This window comes from Orbicella faveolata, unplaced genomic scaffold (genome assembly GCF_042242905.1).
Source record: "Orbicella faveolata isolate gen_17 unplaced genomic scaffold, um_ofav_v1 contig_47, whole genome shotgun sequence".
Lineage (NCBI taxonomy): Eukaryota > Metazoa > Cnidaria > Anthozoa > Scleractinia > Merulinidae > Orbicella > Orbicella faveolata.
The window spans coordinates 26,146,120-26,168,050 of record NW_028301577.1 but is presented as its reverse complement, the minus strand read 5'-3'; the positions used below and the strand labels follow the sequence as shown (position 1 = coordinate 26,168,050).

The 21,931-nt window shown below is 38.4% G+C and overlaps 1 protein-coding gene across 1 annotated transcript; it reads left to right on the top strand.

Moving 5' to 3' along the window:
- The first annotated feature begins 1,536 nt into the window (after nt 1-1,536).
- Nucleotides 1,537-20,073, top strand: LOC110068790 (uncharacterized). The gene is made up of 16 exons (XM_020776199.2): nt 1,537-1,735; nt 3,748-3,857; nt 4,555-4,711; nt 5,265-5,437; nt 5,842-5,874; nt 6,786-6,942; nt 7,479-7,660; nt 9,109-9,301; nt 10,101-10,300; nt 11,648-11,832; nt 12,879-12,980; nt 13,479-13,679; nt 14,050-14,267; nt 15,773-15,813; nt 17,256-17,352; nt 17,670-20,073. Exons 2-16 carry the CDS (start codon nt 3,785-3,787, stop codon nt 17,926-17,928), a joined length of 2,271 nt encoding a protein of 756 aa, XP_020631858.2. The 5' UTR covers nt 1,537-1,735; nt 3,748-3,784; the 3' UTR covers nt 17,929-20,073.
- Nucleotides 20,074-21,931: the final 1,858 nt, after the last annotated feature.

Here is a 21,931-nt window from a genome sequence, read left to right as displayed (position 1 = left end):
TAATACGAACTCACAAAGTAACCAGGGGCTCGTTTCTCGAAAGCCCCCGAAACTTTTCGGGCCCGAAAATCCATTTTTAGTTAATCGGTATTTAAAGACAAAGAGGTGCATACACCTGAAACGTCTTGTACGGAACGGAACCTCTGTTTATATTCAGAATATGTAAATAAAACAGCTCTGTAATCATAAGGTTTGAGATTTTGCTACGGCTTGCCGGGTGCGAAAACCTTTCGGGACCTTCGGTTGGCTTGATAGCTCAGTTGGTAGAGCACCCGGGGTAGAGCACTGCACCGGTATCGTAGAGGTCATGGGTTCGAATCCCGTAAAAGCTTGAATTTTTTTTTCAGGCTTTAATTTCACAGCTGCTTAAGCTGCGAAGATCAATCATATCTTCATATCTTTCTAAGCAGTTGAAATATATGATCTTTCATATATTCACTTGTACATCAGAAACGTGGTTGATTAAGAGTTACTAAGCAAACACAAGTTTAATTTTTGACTTCACCTACAATGTTCTCAACATTGAATTTTTGTTCTTTCATTAAAACAAAAAAAGTAAAATTTTAGTTTTTGAATATAGTATGTTGCAGAAACGAAAACAGTTTGTGACGTCCCTGAAGTCATTCGCACAGACTTTTTCTACAAAACCTGTAAATTGCGCTGAAGAATCGTAAATCAGTCTTGTGTCAAATTTATCTCTGACCTATTTAATAAACTTCTTCGACTCAGAAAGAAAATTAACATTTGAACATTAAGTTAAGTTAACGTGCAACCGTAACAGAATTAAAGTGTTTAACTTATTTGTCAAAAAAAAAAAAAAAAAAAAAATAAAGCGAGTGCTTGTTTAAGTTTAAGTGAATTGCACGGCAAAAATATATTCAACGAGAGTAGAAACCAGTTTCAAAATAAATGTACTTCTTTTATTTGGAAACAGAAGAGGCAGTACAGTTTTGAGCAAGATGGCATAGAGTGCCGAAAAGTACTCCACAATGAACTTTTATGATTCTTCAATCAGCTAGCACAGTTTCTCGCCATGCAACGAGCCAGTTTAAGGGAAACCAAAATTCAATTTGTTTTCGTTGTTTATGCTTTTGTTTTTTTAGACGTGTACATTGAGGACAGTTATATGACAAGACAGGTCAACAATTTACCTGACGTCATCCTCTGTAAATAAATCGAACCTCCCTCATTCTTGTTCTGTATTGAACAACACGCATTTTGTTTCTCTTTGTCGGACTTTAAGTTTGCTTACGTAACTGTTAAAGATGATTTCCAGTCCGTATATTGCGCAGTCACAGCAGCCAGATTTTTACTGATAAACATAAAAAAACCTCACTCGATAGAAGACGAATCGATCTTATTCGTTACGAACTACGTAACTTATCTTTGAGGCTTCATTGATTTTTACAGCTGCAAAGTTGTTTCATTAAGTTATATGAGAAAAAACGAAAGCTAAAGCTTCGCGTCCATATATAATCGCGGTTGACTTGAGACTTTGAATTTATACCTCATGGAATGTTCACATTTTGTGACGTCACGCATGAAACAAAACAAAAAACGTAAACAAACTCTCGAGAGTGCGCAGTACGGACTGGAAATCATCTTTAAGAAACCATGAAGTAACCGCAATTTGGTTAGAAAGCAAAAACCTGAACTGAAGACTTTTGCAAGTGACAAAAACCGCGGAAAAACAGGATGCATTTCACCTGCAGTTAGATAAAGGAAAGGTTAAAAGGTAGGCTAAACTTTATGGCTTGAAAGGGCAACATCATTAAAGGAACTTTACATTGAGTTAACGTGGGAAGGTCAGTGGAGCTGTTATCAAATAAACTGATATGGTTATCCTGGATACACCTGGTCGAAGTAAAAGATTATAGAAGACATGAAATTCATCAGCACATTTGTTATAGTAGCATTGGTGTTGCAAGCTAATCTCTCGATCTCTTCTCAAATTTGTTAATACGTTGGCAGACCTAATATCCCGCATGCATATTTTGTCTCACTAATCAGTCGTAACGAGGTAAAACAAATACTTGATTCGTCATGATAACCTATGGCTAGAAAACCCGGCACATTACTCAGTAAAGGCAGTATAGTGTTCTCACAGAGTTTAAAACTGAGTCAGTAAACTCGGTAAAAGAAATTACAAACGTATATAAACAAAAGCCGACTTGGTTTGTTATCCACTCCTAAAAATAATTGATCAAACCCTTAAGTGTTGAAAAGCAAGGGCGGTGCAATATCAGTATTTTGTTTAAGTAAAGTCACGAGTAATCAGCTTCTACATTCGCTATGAATGATCAACTGAAAGGTTCGAAGCAAAGGCGACAGGGCCATTAGTAAATGATCATGGGCTAGTTTTGTTGGATTTGTTGTTAGTTGCGGTCAGAGATGCGTGAAAGCAGGCTGGGCGTGTTGCTAGCAAAAAAACGATCATATGTAAATTTCCTTCTGGGTTAAAAACAAACCTTTTGAAAGCAGTGCTTCTTTGTTTACAAAAAAAAGATTTTAACCTCGCCGGGAGTTGAATTACTAGCTTAACGCTACGCTTATTCATAGCTATTAAGAGCAAAATGCCTGTTACAGTAGGTCAAAATTTGAAACGTTTGTAAGATAAAACAGACGTGACTGAGTTCACGGCTTCTGTTATCATTAAAAAAAAAAAAGAAACTCGACTCTTATTCTAGAGCTACTATTCTTTCATTGACACCTATAAAGTAAAATGTAAGTGTTATAAAAAACCTAATATAGATAAAATAAAATCTAGGTGCCCATTTAACAAATAAAGAAGCTTAAGCCGTGTATTACACTGTGACGAAACACGACGGGCATTTGAGAACACGAGAGAAATGTAGAAAATACAAGCCGCAGGCAGTGTAATACACGGCTTAGGCTTCTTCATTTGCTTTATGATATAGAGGTTATGGGGCGATAAACATTAAAACAATATAACACGCTTTTTCTATGTTTTATACTCTGATTAAACATGGGTTTTTGACCAATCAGGGCGCGCGCAGGGTCCTACCTACATTATAATATAAAAATAAACATGATTTGCTGAAACAAATCTACGGTCAAGTGACCATGACGTGTGTGTGAGAAAGATTGAAGGACCAGAGATATCCGCCCGCCTGTTCAGGCTAATGGCACCGCGTGCAGAAACCCACAAACAACGCCGCCAACAGTCACTTTGAAACAGATGCTGTAGTATTAATGAAGTCCTTTCTGTCTTTGTATTAAGACGGAGTTCACCAGAAGTTCGAGTAACAAGTGGACAAAATTTTGTACCAATATTATTTGCATCGTATTGCAAACTTCACCACGACTATTTTAAATATCTTCTCAAACAAAATCATTTCTAGCAACACCAAACGTCGGAAACAAATGTTGAACTTTGCGTGAATCACTTGAAAGTACTGGTGAAATGAAACTGATGATGAGATTTTGCCTGTGTTTGCACAATTTCTCTGAACTTTGAAATTTTTTTTCTTTCGTTCCCAAGGGAAATTGTTTTCGCTGTTATTTCAGGCAGCTATTTATACCTTAAGCTTTAAGAAAATGTAAAAAGGACTGTAAAATACTTAAAATTCTTCTGGTACTAGATTTTTGTCCACTAAGAACTGAAATTGCTCGATTTTCTATCGGATTTCGTCTTAACATCTTCATGAAGCACACTAATTTGTGTATTGATAAACAGAATTACCTTAACTAATTATCAAGTGAATTTAACATCTAATCTTGTTCCAGCTAATTACAAAGGCACTACCCAGACAGTAAGAACAGAATGTTCCCAGTCTTTCTCGGTATCTTGTGGCTGTGTACGCGGTTCATTATGTCAAGCCAAACTAATACCCAAGGTAAATTAAATATTTATTTATTTTTATCCTTTTTTATCGTAGAAAGTGTTTTCAAACTTTTAATAGTGTCCCGCCGACTGATAGGGTCATGTTTTTAATAACTATGGCCAAGAACTTGCTATAAATTTGCGTTATTATCTTGCAATAGAAAGAAAAAAATGCCAATGGTGGTGAATGCGAAGAAATATCAACTAAAAAGAAAATAATTATGAATCAAAAATTCAAAATTTCACCAGAATCATGGCAATGTCTTGACGTCTTCAAAATGGAATTTGATGAATTATAATCCCCGTCCCCAAATCACTTGAAAGTTCCATTTCACCCTGTAGAATCTATTTTATCGAATTTATCTGTATATTTAGTGGAATTTGGCAAGGTAGCACTGACGGGAACTAGGACAGAGAACTTTCTATTGAGGGCATTCTGGGCAGCTACTTCCCAATTTAATAGTGTCGAGTGATATTATAATTTATTTTTTATTTTTTTTTGTCTGCGTGTTTTTGACGTTCTTTCCGTGTTGTTGTTGTTTTTTTTTACTTTACATGCAAGTAACTTATATTAATACAAAGGTTGTGGTTGTTGTTGCTGTTGTTGTTGTTGTTGTTGGTTTTGCTGTACACGGGCGATTCAGTGTCCTGTGCCGTTTTTATTCTTTAATTGCGTGAGTCAGAATTTAAAATGAGTTTTCCTTTTATAGTTTGTGGCACAGTAGTTGACAACACACTAAAAAGCCCTGGGTATCCAAACGACTATCTAAACAACACAGACTGTGTATATGTGGTTCCCATTCCACGTGATATGGACATGAAAGTTACCTTTAACTATTTTTACATAGAGGATGGTGCGTCTTGCGGGTAAGTAGCCTTCAGATTCCCTAACATCACAGCATAGGCGCGAAATATGGACACCTCATTGCTCCATAATATGATAGATAAAATTAGGTCATTTGGTAGACATCCCTCTACTATCACACTAACAAGATCCTCAGTTTACAAGATAATGATGATCAAACCGCTCAGACTCAAACTGTAGGGCTTAAAGGAGCTACGTCACGGTTTGAGCATCTTGAAAAGCTTAGGCTAAATTTTGTAAGTTTGTCGTTTATTATCTGTGGTAATATTCTCCATCCTTAACCATCCTTGTTTCTTTATGGTTTATTGTAATCTCTTTGGTGTTTTTCTATCATAGTAAACTAATATTTTCAGGTTTTCTTCAATTTGAAGTGATTTTGTACGCCGCCAAAAAAACTCAAAATTCCGCGACTGAACTCCTTTAAGTTAACTGGTGCTCAACAACAAACATATATTCATTCCCAGGAGGATTAGCGAGACCTAAATTAAAAACCTACTTCGTGAGACACCGGGCTTCAAGAAAGCTAAACGTAAGTTATATATCTCTGCTTTCTAGGTTTGACCATTTGACGATCTATAATGAACAAAACTACAAGTATGGCGTATACTGTGGTCTAATGACTGGGCACACAGTCCTTGTCAATGGAAGTTATGTCGTGATAAAATTTCACTCAGACGAAGAATTTCAACACCAAGGATTTCTGCTAGTTTTCACCGCTGTTCAAATCGGTAAGTACGAAGCCCGAATCTCCACCGCAAGAACGAAAAAGAAGATCAAGCACCGCATTTCTGAATAAAATCTTTCTCGAGGAAAGTAGTTCCTTGGACTGGACTCCCAGTCTGACACACTTCAACTCAAAAACCTTTTCCAAAACCTTTCTGCTCTGGTAAAAATATCGAAAAAGCATTTTTTATCGTGATAAGGCTGCTCTTCTTTCATTTCTTTACATCTGTTATCCACACACTAACATATCAAACTACCATGATACTCAAGAAAATAATCATAACCATAGCATTTATACCAAATTTAAACTTTCGATCATTGCGGGCCTATGTTTGGCATGAGCTGAAGCGTGTTGTATTTTCCTGTTGTATTTTAATGTTGAATTCTAACGTCAAGCTGTTTTAAACAGGGAACAGAACGACTACTCAGCAACCAGAAAACGGTAAAATTTTATTTCGTAATGCTTTTAAAATTTTTCTTTAGATTCCATATGGTTTTCTAGTCTTAATAATTATTGTATCTTGTATATTCAACATCACTGGTTTTAACAGGGGCTAAGTGGGTGTGCCGGGGCAACAGTCACGGATGATGCATTTTAAACCGGTTTAGCCCAAAGTACTAACGTTTTGTGGTTTAATTAATTACTACAATCCTTCTTCATTTTTTTAATCTCATTTTTACCTTGTTAGGATACTTTCTTCCTTTTTTTTTACCTTAGCAAACTTTTATTTTGCAGTTGTCCCCGATCTGGAGGTAACTTTGCATGTTACAAAAAATTAGTCAATATATTAGTACTAAGTAAACACACCACGATTCGCTGTAAAATTAATAATGATCGACTGTCGGTTGTTGCCGTTACATTCGAACTTCCGGTTGCGAGCATTTTCCAAAATACCAAAAGTTTCCTAGTCATATGACTATATTTGGAACCTCTTTTAAGCGGCCACCTCGTGTAAGCGACCGTCACCACTTTTAGCCTTAACAGTTTGAAATTTTCGTCTGTTTTTAACCTCCCGTAAGTGACCACTTGGAAGGTAATAGACCGTAAATTGGATAATAAGGTGTTGTAACATTATCGAAGAGACTCAAGAGACGGAAATTTCTCAATGATAAGAAACGGATTTTTTCTCGAAATTGATTTTTCACATGAATAAAACATTTAAAACATGATGTAAGTCTCTGCACTTACCATATGTAAATGAAGCAAAATTTTGACCTATATGGTCTAGGCTCTCGTTAGCGACCACCTAGGCTTAAAATTTTGAGTGCTTCTTTACGGGAGGTTCGACTGTATGTGATATTCATGTTCATCATTAAAGAGAGGGTTTATACTAGTTTACTTTGTTTTATTAGCTTGTGGCCAAGTTGTAAACAACACTCTGAAAAGTCCTGGTTATCCAGACAACTATCAAAATGGAACGGAATGTTTCTATGTGATTCCTATTCTACAAGACACAAGATTGAACATTATTTTTAAGGATTTTGACGTGGAACCTGAGCCTAATTGCGAGTAAGTCATGATGGTACCAAACTAGTGAAACACAAAGTGATTGAATACGCTGATTGCGGGAAATTTGATTGACAGCGAAAATCGCAAGCGCATTTTAACCCTTCCTGTTGCAGGCAGCGGGTTACAGATCAAGCTTGCTCGGTCAAGATGGCTGATATTAGCAAGGTTCTTTTTATGCTTGTTTATAGACAGAGACAGAGTCGACGTCCATAAACACGCAAAAAAAGAACAAGGCCAATATCCAGCCGAACAAGCTTGGTCAATAAAGGATTTATTAAATGAGAAATAAAAAACTCTATTTTCTTTGGTGCACACAGAAGGTAACTCCGAACCGACAAGTACTATCTTGCCCGCTCGAGTAGCCAATTACAGCGCAGGATTCGGTTCATCGTGTCCGCTCATGGAGCTAGCCATAGTGAAATACCATGGGAAGTCAATGTACATAAACAATCGCTTCAGGCATTGACAATTAAACATATTGGTTCACTAAGGCTCTTACTTACGTAATTAATGTAGACACGCATCTTTGCCGGCAGATATGACTATTTGATGATTACTTCGATTAATAACGAGAACAACCTCAACCTTGGTAAACACTGTGGAAAGAAAACCGGACAGACAGCTCTTGTTACTGGCGACTATGCTGTGCTGACATTCCACACAGATGAACTTGAAGAAAGAAAAGGATTTCTTTTACTTTTCACTACTATTCCAGAAGGTAAGTTAAATCAGAAAACAGTCCGATTCTTCAGGCGCAAAGAGCTACCAAGAAAAGAAAATCCCGGAGGGGAACTCCCATATAAAGACAAGGTGCTCGTCGTACCTTTTAAGGGTGAAAAAAGCGGTTTTGGTACGTCTTGGTGTCAAAAACGTCCCCCCGCCTCAAATAGTCCAGAGCGGGAGCTTTTGCGGTACCTTTTGGAGTATTGAGCCGAAAAATTTTGACAGGAAATAATGTGTTGTTTTAGAATTGGTACTCTTAGGGGTGAAAAAAATTTCAATCCACGGCCACAAAACAGGATCTTGGTACCTCTTAGGGCTTATTTCCAAAATTTCGACGAGCAACTCCGTCCCTTATAAATGGGAGACCCCCCCCCCCCCTCGGGTGGAAAACAACCTGACAAAAACTCCAGAAGAATAAGTGCCAATTCTCTCCAGCATCGTACGATCTGCAAAAATATATTTTGTTTCGGAACTGTTAGAGGAATACCAAGAGAGAGGTACTCTAAGATGAACTTTTAGTCTAGACTTAGTACCATAACTAATTCAAGCTTTCCTACAATTCTAGAAAAGGTAATTGTGAAGAGAAAACAACCCCGTGATGAAATGAAACTTAAGGCAGAAGACAGGAGACGTCACAATACTCAGCTGCGAGGCAGATGGCTTCTGATACCTAATCATTTCTCAACTTACAATTAGCTTATAAGCTTGAATTCACTCCCGCTTTCAGCGTTCCTCACAATCGCGGTTCCATCCATTATAATTGTGTCCCCCAAAACAATCCCATAAGCACTCGCACGAATATTCTCTCCCAAGGAATTACTCTTTTTCGGTTCAAAATAAAACAGGGTTATGATAGTAGATCAAAGTTTCTAAATAAATATATGGTCGAACCTCCGGTTGCGACTACCTCTCTTAAGCGACCACCTCTCATCAGCGACCAGTTTTCCAAAATAACAAAAGTTTCCAAGTTTAATCATTTTATTTGGAACCCCTTGTATGCGACCACCTCTCGTAAGTGACCGCGACCATTTTTAGGGCTAAAAATTTTAAATTTTTTCGTTTTTAATCTCCCGCAAGCTACCAATGGACAAATTTTAGAGCGAAAATTGGATAATAATTTGTTGTGACATTATCGCATTCCTGAATAGTACAAGGGACGGAAATTTCTCAATGGGAAGTATCAGATTTTTTCTCAAAGTCAACTTTTCACATGAATAAAACAATTAAAGCATGGATAAGTCTCTGCAGTTACCTTATGCCAATGAAGCAAAATTTTGACCCAATGTGTTCTTTGCTCTCGTAAGCGACCATCTCCCGTAAGCGACCACCTAGGCCTGACATTTTGGGTTGTCGCTCACTGGAGGTTCGACTGTATAAAAAGCACTTTCCAAATAAGGTACCAAGAGATTTTCAATTAAAGAAACTTAATTTCCTTTACTTTAGAAAGCAACATAACCAGATTTCAAAATGAGTCCACGTCTTCAACAGCGCCCAGTGCTACTCAACTTAGAAGCACGGATACAAACAGCTTGTCTACCCTGGTCGTGGTCATTATATCTGTTAGTGCTGGCGTGACAGTTGGATTCATTGGACTAGCTGTTCCTTGTTACATTTGGAGAAGACGGAGACAGAGAAGGTTCAAATTATTCTTTATAAAATAACTATAATGCTACGCGCGCTCTCATTGGTCAGTAGGAGTTTTCAGATGAGAACCGTAAACATGGCGGTGACGTTTTCGATTCACGCGTTTCCTTGAGAAATATTTTTTTAAAGAAATAGAGTACTTTTTTCGTGTTTACATATATAGCCTAATCTAAACACTCGAGAGGCTGGTCAAAATTCCATCTGTACTTAAGCCTAACCATTGAAATACAATTTCCTTCCCGACCGGTAATAAATCGTTCTGCTTTCTCCAAATATGAGCGAAATGACATACGGTAACCTTCTGAAATAAGACTCTCCCTGGGCTAATGTTAGACACATTTTGCAATATTTTGCACTCTGTTTCCCCCTCCTCTCAAGAAACAACTTTACCATCAATGCTCAATGCTTATGCCACGTCCGTGCAACCGCTTTTTCGCTCTAAATACAATACATACATTACTATTCCGTGGCATTATATTATTTCCAGCACACGCATTTCTTTGGGATTTTAGCTCTTCTCGGCGTGCCTGAGAGCTAGTCCCCCTCTGGCCAATTAGCCTGGTGTTATTTCTTAGTAAACCCAAGTTCAACCCCTCTGTCATCCTCGTAAATAGTCAACTGCTATGCCTCCCGTCAGTTGGCATTTTTAAGCCTATTATGTTTAGTCGATGAATTTGTCGCTTTCAGTTTAAGTGGCATGCCTTCGAGCTAGCTAGGTGTAGCCAACCCCATTGACCACGAAAAACACAACATTTGAATATTTTTTTGAACATTAAAAATTGATGTTGCAGTAAAAACAAAAACAACAACGAATTACAAAAGCAAAAAGACCCGTATGATGCCTGGGAGGTAAAGAGCGATGACGTCATCATATCCGAAGAGCTTGGTCAGGGCGCCTTTGGAAAAGTATACAAAGGAACCATGAAAATGCCTTTATCAAAGAAGAAAAGTTTAAAATCTACAACAGCTGTAGCGGTGAAGGTGCTGCAAGGTAAGTTACAAAGAGTTATGGAATGGATGTTGAGTCAACCTGACTAGGAGAGAGAACTTTTCTTCCTGGTAAAGAACTTCTGTGAGGACCACCCTTAACCTTAATTAGCCACGTACAAAATTATCTTTAAATTGGAGGGTACCTGAAAACAATGGTTTACCAAGGCAGTAAAACGCTTAAGAGATAATATTAAACTATAGGGGAACAAAGATGGTTAAGGATGGAGAAGATTAACACGGATCACAAACGGTGAACGTGAAAAATTTAGGATAAACTCTTCAAGATGGGCAAACCGTGACGTAGCTCCTTTAATGTCTTCAATACATAAGCTTTATAGAGTCGCTTGCACGGCGTTTGACGCTTGGCAATGTCTTGCATACCTGATTCTCGAAGATAGAAATAATGTAAGTAGAAACAAGATAACTTTTAATCTGGTGAGTTGGGCCTACAGTCCGGTTCAGCCCTGGCCAGGGCCATTATGTTATCATCATCAAAGATTGGCAGCCAGTGAGGCTGATGTGGACCTACAATTGACTAAAAAATGTGAAATAATGAACAAAATAATTTATAAAATTACCATATGGTAGCTAAATGTACAACTGACCACAATCAGATTCAAAATAAATTCAGTATCAAATCAATAAAATGAAGTCCGTAGACTTTCATAGCTATCATGGATACTTCGAATGAGAAGCTATTTATGTTTTGTGAGAGCCTACGTAAAATATTTTTAAAACTGTCTTTTTGAACGTTTGCCATGATTGAAATTTACCAGCCTATTAATTAAGTTCCAGATTACTGGACCTCTGTATTGTGCTGATTCCTTTCCCACTTTGTATTTAAGCTTCACCCTAGGGATTTCAATCTGTAAACCGCCCCTACGAGATGGTCTGTTTTTTAACCTCAAATTAAAAGGGTGATATAAGGCTTTATCATTCAAAACATCATGCATCAGGAGAAGAAGTCTTCTTTCATATATATATAAAATTGGCAGCCAATTTAGCTTTGCAAGGCTTTCATCCTGGTAGATAACTCGTACAGCTATTGCTTGAACAGGGTTTAAAGAGTCCGTAATAGAAGAACTGCAGTTCCCCACACCACAATACCGTTAGTTACCGCTGGTAAAATAGATTTGAAGTAAATCTCCTCCAGCACGTACTTTGACGGGAAGCTTCCTCATCTTTTTTAATGCGCCCACTTTCTGGGCAAAAGACTTCTTCACATGGTCTACATGCATTGCCCATGTCAGCCTATTGTCAATGACTAATCCCAAACAAATTTGGTGTGACTCGATAAGTTTCGGCCACTGTGTCACTTTTAAGGTAACTACACTTAAAATTTTCACAGACGATCCTAGTCCTGAGCAGAAAAGCGATTTCTTAGATGAGATTAAACTGATGAAAGCTGTTGGTTCACACAAGAACATCGTGAGTTTGATTGGCTGTTGTACCAAGTCCACACCAAATTTCCTCGTCGTGGAGTTTGCAGAGAAAGGAGACTTGCTTTCTTATTTGAGAGAACGAAGAACAAAGGTAAAAGTTGTAGCATATCTGTGTAGTGTAGTATAGAAATGGTTTGAAAAAAGTGTCCCATGATGGACATAAAGGATTGTTATCATTCGATGCAATTTTCTTCCTTTTCATCGGCCGATTGCCAACCACAGGACCTGCAAATGACTGCCTACAAATAATGATCTGCTCATGCGTAGTACCGTCTAAATGCGTTTTGCTGCAAATAACATTCTGCTCACGCGTAATTAAAACCATGATCTCTGGTTAAAAAAAAGTATGCAAGATTGCTCCCCTAAGCTGTCAGAGAGTGATTTAAATAAGAAAACAAATTTGGTGATCAAATGATTAAACAATGATTCAATTCGGTTATCACACAATATCGTTATTTGTCAGTGTCTCTCGGATCACCAAATTTATCTGCTCTCCACTGACAAATCACGATATTTTGCTCAACCTCGTCCAATAACTGTTTATTGTTAGGACAGCTGACGTCAAATTATCGGACTGCTCGTGCTTTGTACTGATTGGAGAATAACAATTGGAAGATGTCCAGATAGTACCGCAGGTACTTGTTCTTCGACATCAAAGTACAGGCGGCTGAATTCTGAAATAAACAATATTAGTATCACCCAACTAGTGGACTAATGCAGATCCTGCATTTTGATTGGCTACGCTACTAGGGGACTATTGGTAATAGTCCTCGAGTAGCGAAATTGGCGCCATCGAGCGTGACGTTTTCTTTCGTTTTATTTCCAAACAAATATTTCTTCAACTTGCATTTGCTAACTTTATTATTACCTTTTCTGTCCGACTAGTTGGGTGATACTAAAACAATTAGACCCTTCGCCCTCAAGGGCCACGGGTCAACAGCTATTGACCCGTAGCCCTTACGGGCTGCGGGTCTAATTGTTAAATGGTCAAATAGCGAGGAGATTATGATATGGCGCACATTCCCTTAAACGGACCTAAAAGCAGTTTTCCTCTATGTGTTTTTTTCCTTATATTTCGTAGTTACGCGAGTTTGATTTGATTTAGGCGATTTTTATTGGCCTTCGGCCTATTTTCAGATGAAAGACCCTGAACTCACGGACGGGACATACCTGCAGGTACGAGAGAACCCGCCCCCAGTGCCACCAACAATATTACTGAGCCAGGAAAATGGAGGCAGTGTAAGTAATATTTCCCTCGGTATTGCTCTCAAACAAGAGAGCATAAAGGGTAAGCAAGTTAACCCCCCAAATAAGCCGTAATTTCAAGGTATCCCTCTGAAGTTACTTTTAGATTCCTGTTGGTTTCTGAAATTCCAGGCAATGCTTTAGCTCACGTGGACAGCTCAAGCGACTTAGTGCGCATTTTCATCCTTCAAGAGATCATGCCACGCATGTAGTGACCGTGATTATCCACGGAGGCACTAGGTACCATGTTTAATAATAGCTTGAGAGGAATCCCCTTGGGGAAAATGGCCTATATTGGAGATTCACTCTCTCACCCTTCATTTTCTCTTCAACGAAATCTCAGTCATTGGTCATGGCGACAGTTACATGTCTGACGAGACAATAAATTCTCGGCTCTATAAACAAAGCATGACTTCTTCACTATTTCCTTTTTTCTTCTACCCATAAGTCCTTCTGTTATCAATGAGTTATCTTTTTCCTAAACTCCTACAGCAGAATGAGACTGGTGGAAATGACACTGGCCAACTTAACGTTGCTTTCTCGAGGACTGACAGCAGCATTGACATAAGAAATAACAGCGCTCAGTCTTTGATGGCCGACGAGGATCAAGAACAAAATGACGACGAAGATGAACACGATTCTCTGACTTCCCAAGACATGTTGTCCTTCTCCTGGCAAGTAGCACAGGGAATGGTGAGTAAAAATTAACAACCACAACTTGATCGAACTTTCTTGATGGTGTCAAACGCCAAGCGTCAAACCCTTGTGATTGCCACTTCCTTAACTTCAGAGGGGATTGCCCTTACTGTTATTGCCCTTACCTTGACCCCGCTCCGGGGGATTCCTATGTAAAAAGGACAGGAGTACTTGTTGTACCTTTTTGATTAAATAGCCTTTTTGGTGACTCTCAGAGTGTTAAGCACCCCTGTCCTTTTTAGAAGTGTCTCCCCACGGGGGGCCTTGGCCCTAACCAACTTATCGCCACCACTCTCTTAAAGACTCAGATGTTTACCATGGGTAAATGGTTAGCATCCACAGCGATTATCAATGGTTCTTTTCTTAGAAATATTTGTCAGGAAGGAATATTATTCATCGGGATCTGGCCGCTCGCAATGTCTTGGTCTGCGAAAAAAAGATTGTCAAAGTAGCTGATTTTGGTTTGGCTCGAAGCACCATGACAGAGAATGTGTATCGCGGAACGGGTCAACATAAGAGACTTCCAGTGAGGTGGATGTCACCTGAAGCTATCAGTGATGGTGTTTTTACCGTGAAAAGTGACGTGTAAGTGAATTTAATTTCACCTTTAAAGGAGCTCAGTCACGAAATTTTGAGTTATTTTGGCCACGTACAAATATACCTTTAAACGTTGAAGGAAACCTGAAAATAGTACTTTGGTAAGAGAAAAATACCAAATAGATAATAATAAACACAAAATGAACAAGAATGGTCAAGGATGGAGAAGATTAACACGGATTGCAAAAGACAAACTTTTAATAGTTAAGTTTTAATAGTTCACCTGTTTCATTCTGTAAATATTCATATGAGGGCCACTTTTTTTTTTCGCCTAGGTGCCCACGTGACCAACGTCACGTTGACACGAGGATATGTTGTGAGTTGGGTACATTCTTGTGTAACCATTGTTTGCCTTCCTAATGTAAGGTTCCTGTGATCGAAGGGTGGTAGATAAAAATGGTTCAGACAACTTGCGGGTTAATCAATACGAAAGACAGGTATAAAGGGCCTTTGATTCAGTATATCTACTGTTCTGTGTCACACTCGATAAATAAAGTTGATTATTATTAATACATAAATTTAGCCAAGCCTAAAAGCGGAGCTCCTGGACCGGGTTGTTCAAAGCCCAATTAAGCTAATCCAGTATAAGTGAGAATTTTGAGTTTTGTGGCTTTTCGGTGGGGCTTTCTGTATATTGTTTGGCCTTCTGTTTTGAGTTTAAATAATCTCAAAATACACACACACACACACACAAAAAGCAGTAAAAAACATTACATGAACAATTCATACTTCGGTTAACTTTTAATCCTGGGTCAGCGTTAACCGGCTTCCGAACAACCCGGCCCTGATTACAACAAGTTAACCTGACATGAGGCCTCTATCTAATTGAAAACAGCACTTGGTCAACGCTTAACTTAAAAAGAAAAAAAACACGTGACATCGATGAGCTCTACGCTTGAGCCCGCGATATAACTATACTGGTTAGCGGATACCTTGTTTTCACAGGTGTCAACTGACCATAACATGGATGTCCAATATCAAAGAAGGACGCTATAAACCCACGCTGTATGTGACACATGTCCAGTCTTTCAACCTACAACATGGACAAAAGTCTTGAGACAAATTTGCACTTTTGGCGCTTTTGCGCACACGCCAGACGCGAATACAACTTCACCTGCCTAACCTCGTCCCCCACCCCCGATACAATGTTGAAAACTACTACCTCCAATTTCTTCTGATTTTCAACATTGTATTGGGTGGGGAGGGGGAACAGTAACGCGTTTTTAAGGAAAGCAGCGCTAAACATCTTTTAGGTTCATATGTGACAGTAATGATTCAAACGTCATGGTATGGTTATAAATATAAAGATGATAAACTTTTACCTCCATTATAGACGCATTGAGAAGCATATTCAGTTTTTTACGACAAAGAACTGTCTACCCGGTGCCTATGATAAATTGAGCAGGGTTCTTTACGATATATCCCAGATCACAATTTACCATTTTTGTAATAGTTTGTAACTTTAACTATCTCATTCAATATTTCCTATTTAGGTGGTCATATGGAGTCTTACTCTGGGAGATTGCGACTCTTGGTATGTTTTTCCTTTCAAATTAGTTGAAAAAAGCGATCTGTTTCATAAGTAAACAAAGCTATACCCGAAAATCTGTGAATCAGCTGCCTGTAGTCATCGAAATTAACTGCCCTGTAATATTTTGGACAATTTTGAAATAATGGTGGCGGCATACACAATTAAAAAAATATTAAATCTCTCAGTTAATATGCACGCTGTGATTGGTCAATTTAGCCCGCTAAAAATTAAAGCTGTTTTTGTTGCCAAAATGTCTCGTGATTTATCGCCTTGTGTTCGTAACTTTTATAGCAAGTAAAGGTTTAAAAACTTTCTTTTACTTTAAGTTGTGTATTAAAACGTGCTAATGACTTAACAACGATTTCAATGTGACTCGTTTTGCTTTCGACGTGAGTTAGAAATTTGAAGCCGTGAATTTTCTATTTTCCAATTGCCCATATTTTAGTTTGTTTGCCACCACCCCTCCTCCAAAAAGAAAAACATTAATTTGCATAAACTACTGTTGTGAGATGCTTTTGGGAGGTCTGCATATTCACAAGAGAATAAAGATCGTTCCCGAACCCGTCAGACACGCGGTAGGGATACAATAAATATCTTACTAACCTCGTCTTCTCAGTCAGTACGTATACTGTAAGTCATGGATCCTCGTTTTTTTCCCAATCTATTTATGGACCAAGCACTAAGCGGTCCATAACTCACAGTACGGACCTCAAACTTGGTTAGTAAGAAGTATTTACCGCGTCCAAATTGGCAATTTGCCAATGAGCAGAGATCTTGTCTTCTATCCTGGTGTTCTGATTTATCGAGTCACAGACCCTATAACGCCGCGACCAAGAAGTTGGTCGAATTTGGATACGATATGTAATAATCGTAGGTACCTTTCTGGTTCGCTTTAACAGCACATCAGGCTTGTTGATCTAGCTCACCGTGGTATAAAATAATATTTTGTCTCGGACTGCATCTTTGTCAAAAAGTCTCAAAGTATGAACCGTGACTCAATCAAACTCGATTAGCTGTTGATACCACTCGAGAACATGATCATAATCTCCCGTACCATTACAATAGCCCTTTTCGTGGACAACGTTTCTCGCTTGCAGTACAGTATTCTCTAGCATGTACGTGAGGAGATTTCGGGTTATTTGGTAGCTATTTTCAACCCGAAATTTTCGCCGCGAGAAAAACTAACCGTGAAAAGGGCTGATTCTATTGGAAAAGCAGAAAGAAAGCTTTAGATAAAGTGTAGCTTTTAAGATAAGTTGGAGTCATTTTAGAAATAGTCACGCTTTATTTTCTTCTCAAATGTAATTTGTTAAAAGCATATCTTACTGGATACTGAATTTTATTCAGAGGTCTGAATAATCTGGACTGGAAATCAAGCGATATGAAACATAGAATAAAATTTCAGTTTTTCTCAGAGTCAAAGGTGAGCTTGATTCATTTTTCAGGAGGGTTCCCTTATCCCGGAATCAGAAACAGAGAACTTATGAGACTACTAAAAAGAGGATACAGGATGGAAAAACCAGATACATGCTCAGAGGAGTTGTGAGTCATTTCTGTTGTTGAAGTTGGAGAGAAGAGTAACTTATATAATTACCTGATGAGTTTTGAGTCATTATTTTGCAGAAAGAAAGTCGAAGTGTAAACTAGGTGGAATCTTAAATCGAAAAATAATATTTCGGACCAGCAAAAGAATAAAGGTTATGAATTCGCATGGACTACGCTAAGGGCAGTTTCTACCAAGTCTGAATAATCCAATAGCTGCGGGACCTAAGATTTTGAGGGGTGTTCGTATGAGAGCGATTCCGAGACTTGAACAGAATGTTTCTAAAACGGTCTCTCTCGGTCTTCTCTCAACACAGCTATCATTTGATAACAAGTTGCTGGGCAAACAATCCGGACACGCGACCAACCTTTACCGAGCTGTGCCAAGATCTAGAGGACTGGATGCAAAGAGACACTCCTTATTTGGACATGGACCAGGTGGATGAAGATCAACCTTACTACGATGCGTCTGCAATGTCAGCGTCCAGCGGATCATCCTGCGAAGAACATGCACCAGTGTGTCCTGACTTAAACAACACCGCAGAAAATCTGTCTTGTGGTATTCAGGATGTTTAACTCGAAATTACAAACTTTTAAAGAAAATTAAAACGTCAGAGCAGTAGTAATATACACGTAGGCTAAAAGTCTGATACGATCACAGGAATTCGCCGTTCGCTTAGTAAAGCCGGCCGCGTCCTCCCGCCTGGGGCTACCAGAGTTATTGCTTTCAGCCCCGGGGCCCCAGCTTCTCTGATCGGCCGGTCGTTGCTGGTTCTCATTTCCAACTAAAACCAAGTAATAATTATAATAATATTAATAATAATAATGATAATAATAATTTCTTAAAACATAATCAAGCGAATATTAAAGTTAATATATATCCGGCGTTTTAGCGTCATCGTGACACCATTCTCAAGGCAAAGTGAATAAATAAATGCGAAGATTTGATTTCTATACTTAAGAGTCTCTACAAATTAGCATAATAACAAAGGATTGCAAGCTCTTCAAGTGAGAATAGTGTCACGATGACGCTGAAACGTCAGCTCTTAACTTAACTTTAATATTCGCTTGCTTAATTTGTGTTTTAAGAAATCATTATTGGTCAAGACTAATAATAATAATAATAATAATAATAAAAATAATAATAATAGTTGTTATAATTTTATTTACAAATCTTCGAATAGTTACAAAGCAAACAAATATTGAAAAACTTATTAAGTTACGAGCTATAATAAGAAGACTGTATTAATCCTTTGTTATAAATGACGTGAGATGAAAAGACAATATAATGGCTCAGCTTCCAGAATAATAATAATAATAATAATAATAATAATAATAATCCTATAATAACTTACGCCATGATTATCTGGTCATGTTGTGATAAAGAATCTTAAAATATGGTCTTGAACTCGAAGCTGCAAAAAGGGCGGCTAGGTTTATTTGTTCAGCCAATAACGATTCGCCATCTGCACAGTTATTTAGTGAGTTGAAATGGATTCAGTGTACTTTACCCAGATATTTAAACAAAAATTTTACAGTTAATAATCGCGTTTATACCAGAAATACTAGATATGCTAATTTTAACTTAGTTTGTCCTAAGTATATACGTGAGACAAGGTGGAAAGTCCTTCTTGGTTAGATCTTGCAGACTTTGGAATAGTTTGCCTTTAGACTTAGACGTAAGGATTTTCCTCCTACTTTTTAAAAGTGTTTATGGACTGTAATTTTCAAAGAACATCTTAAGTTGAATCATTTCTATATTTAACTTGATTTATTATATGGCTAGCTCCGTGAGCGGGCAAGATGAATCAAATCCTGCGCTGTGATTGGCTACCCGAGCGGGCAAGATGAAGCTATCTTGCCCGCTCGGGAATACCCGCCGTGTCCCGCAAGAAAAATTTCCCCGAAAGCCATATAATAAATCCTTTATTGACTAAGCTTGTTCGGCCAAGATGGCTGGATATTGGCCTCGTTCTTTTTTTTGCGAGTTTTTGGACCTCAACTCCGTCTCGGTCCATAAACACGCAAAAAAAAAAGAATTTGGCCAATATCCAGCCATCTTGACCTCACACTTGGTCAATAACCCATACTTAAGAGGTGCCCTCTGTAATTTTCAACTATGGCCATTTGGACCAGTAAAAATCAAATTCCTCAAACTTTCTCAGATGAATGGTCTAGATAAGTGATTCACAAAAATATAACTTTCAGTTCAATCCGATTCGTATTTTAGCGCTGGGGCCACCATCTTGGTTTTGCCCCTCTGAGAGGGCTTTCAGCGGCCATTTTAGGGCACATTTTTAACAATTTGCCATACAAAGAAAACGATCTAAATCCGGGTAAAAACCCTTTATTCGAGACAAGCAAATGTTTCTTGTTCCATTGAGAGGCTGTTTTGGCAATTTGATCATCACCTGATTTTTCTACAGAATTTTAAATTTCTTCCCTTTCGGACTACTGATGAAGCGCCACAAAAAAGGCGAAGTTTAAAGGAAAATATCGCCAAAAGTACATCACTTGAGATCCCAAAACTACCCTCCACTTAAAGAGCAATGTCTCACCTGTAAAAACATGCAATAAAATTTTGGGGCAGTTAAAACTGTAAAATGTTAGAAGAAGAAGTTTAAGCTGTGCTTTTGTCAACAAAGACCGCCGTCTTAATTAGCATAATAACGTAAAAATAACGATGCACAAAGAAAATAATGACATATTCCACTTACCTCGGGACATGTCGACAACTGGATGTTCCACGATGCCTCATGTTATATTTCCAGTCTGTTTCAGCCACATTTTCGGTGATTAGTGTACGAAATCACTCTCAGACATCGCCACGGTTAAGCAGATTTCAACTCTCCGAAGCCCACTTCATAACATCTATCAATATTATTTGTCTTTCGCCTCATAAGCCGCCGTTTACAAGAAGTTTAACAATTTTCTGAGATCCTAATTGACCCAGAAGTCTGTTAGCAGCCTTTAAAATCCTCCTCTTAATCGAGGATTCTCATCAAGAACTCGTTTAAGCTCAGTTCTGTTTTGATCTGTTATGCATCCGCCATTATTCCACAGATTGCGTTACATTTGACAAATGCGCATTCCAACGGGTAGGGGTAGGGTGGGTAGGAAGTGAAAATGTAACCGACATTAAAGCCATTTTGCGCATTTCTGTGGCTAAACTAGTTACTGGCTTTCCCAGAATGATTTGAACATGAGCTTCTGCTTGCAGGTATTTTCTAGGTTATTTTTGCAGGGTAGGTGAAGGGGGGGGGGGGGGGGTCGTGTATTTAAAAAAAAAAAGAAAAAAAAGAAAAAAGGAAACGATAGACAGTATCAGGTCAAAAGGTTATGATCTGTGTATCTTGATCAGCTTTATCAGTTGATCAGTGAGGCCCTATTAGGGGTTTTCAGGATACTGGATATTTGGGTAAAAAGTTAATAGATGCAAGAAATTTAGGAGAAATATTAATGGGGTAGAGGCTCTTTAGATCAGATAAAACAGGACATTAATTGAGTAGGAAATCGTTGAGTTGGATTTAACAGGTTACAAAATATTTAGGACAAAAATTGACAGGATAAGGGATACACCGACACCCCCCCCCTCTCCCCCCTCGCACTATGGGGCCTCAACAATGGTCAGCTATTTAGGATAAAATAAATGTATGTCAACTGCTATAAGCATTTATTCTGGACTCTTAGTACTTATATCACGGTGGAATATGAAAGTTTTGTATCAGATTTTAGGGGTTTTAAGGTTAGGTAACGTAACTCCTTGTTAGTAATTTCGAAGCCCACACTTGTTACACTGAATAGATAGATAAAGACGGGGCTGGAGAAATAAACAGAGAATGAAATGTGTCCCAAATTCTGCACCGTTTAACACGAATTTCTTACATGGCAACCTTTGTGTCTGCAGAGAGATGAGGCACAACATTCCACACTATATTTGTAAACAACTATCCTAATCTCATTTACAGCCATTAGTTTTTGACGAGAAATTTCATTTATTACAAATAGAATACGGATAGAACTCCAATAAAAAGTCTCTTCCTTGTGTTTTTTTTGTTCAGCATTATACTTGTGTCTTTCGCTGCCCGAAATGCCATCAAATGCTGCGAAAGGCAACAGACTGCGAAGCAGTGCGCAAGAAAAGTTTTTCTCGGGTCAGGAAACGGTCATAAAAGTCGAAGCAATTACTGTAGCACAAAAGATGAGGCGCTCAAAAGGTGAGGCCAGGAATTAGGCGGTTCACCTGTGATGAGTTCCTGACTCCTTGCCACGTTTAATCCTTCCTCTCGAGGATGGCTTCAAAGCTTAGAAACAGACAGGAGAAGGTCCTCCAAGAAGACACAACAACCGCTGAGAATCAAGCTGCAGATTTTTTTGACAAGTGTCAGTTAATTCATCCAATTGCTTATGACTCATTCAACTTGTGTGCCTTAAACGCATCTATAATGTATTTAAAAAGCTAAGCGTCACCATTAGTGCTTCGCTTGATAGATGCGGGTATTTTAAAGCGCCCTGCATAGGGTTGAAAACAAGTCTTGTGCAGACATGCAGCTGTGCTCCATCACAGAACTGAACGACA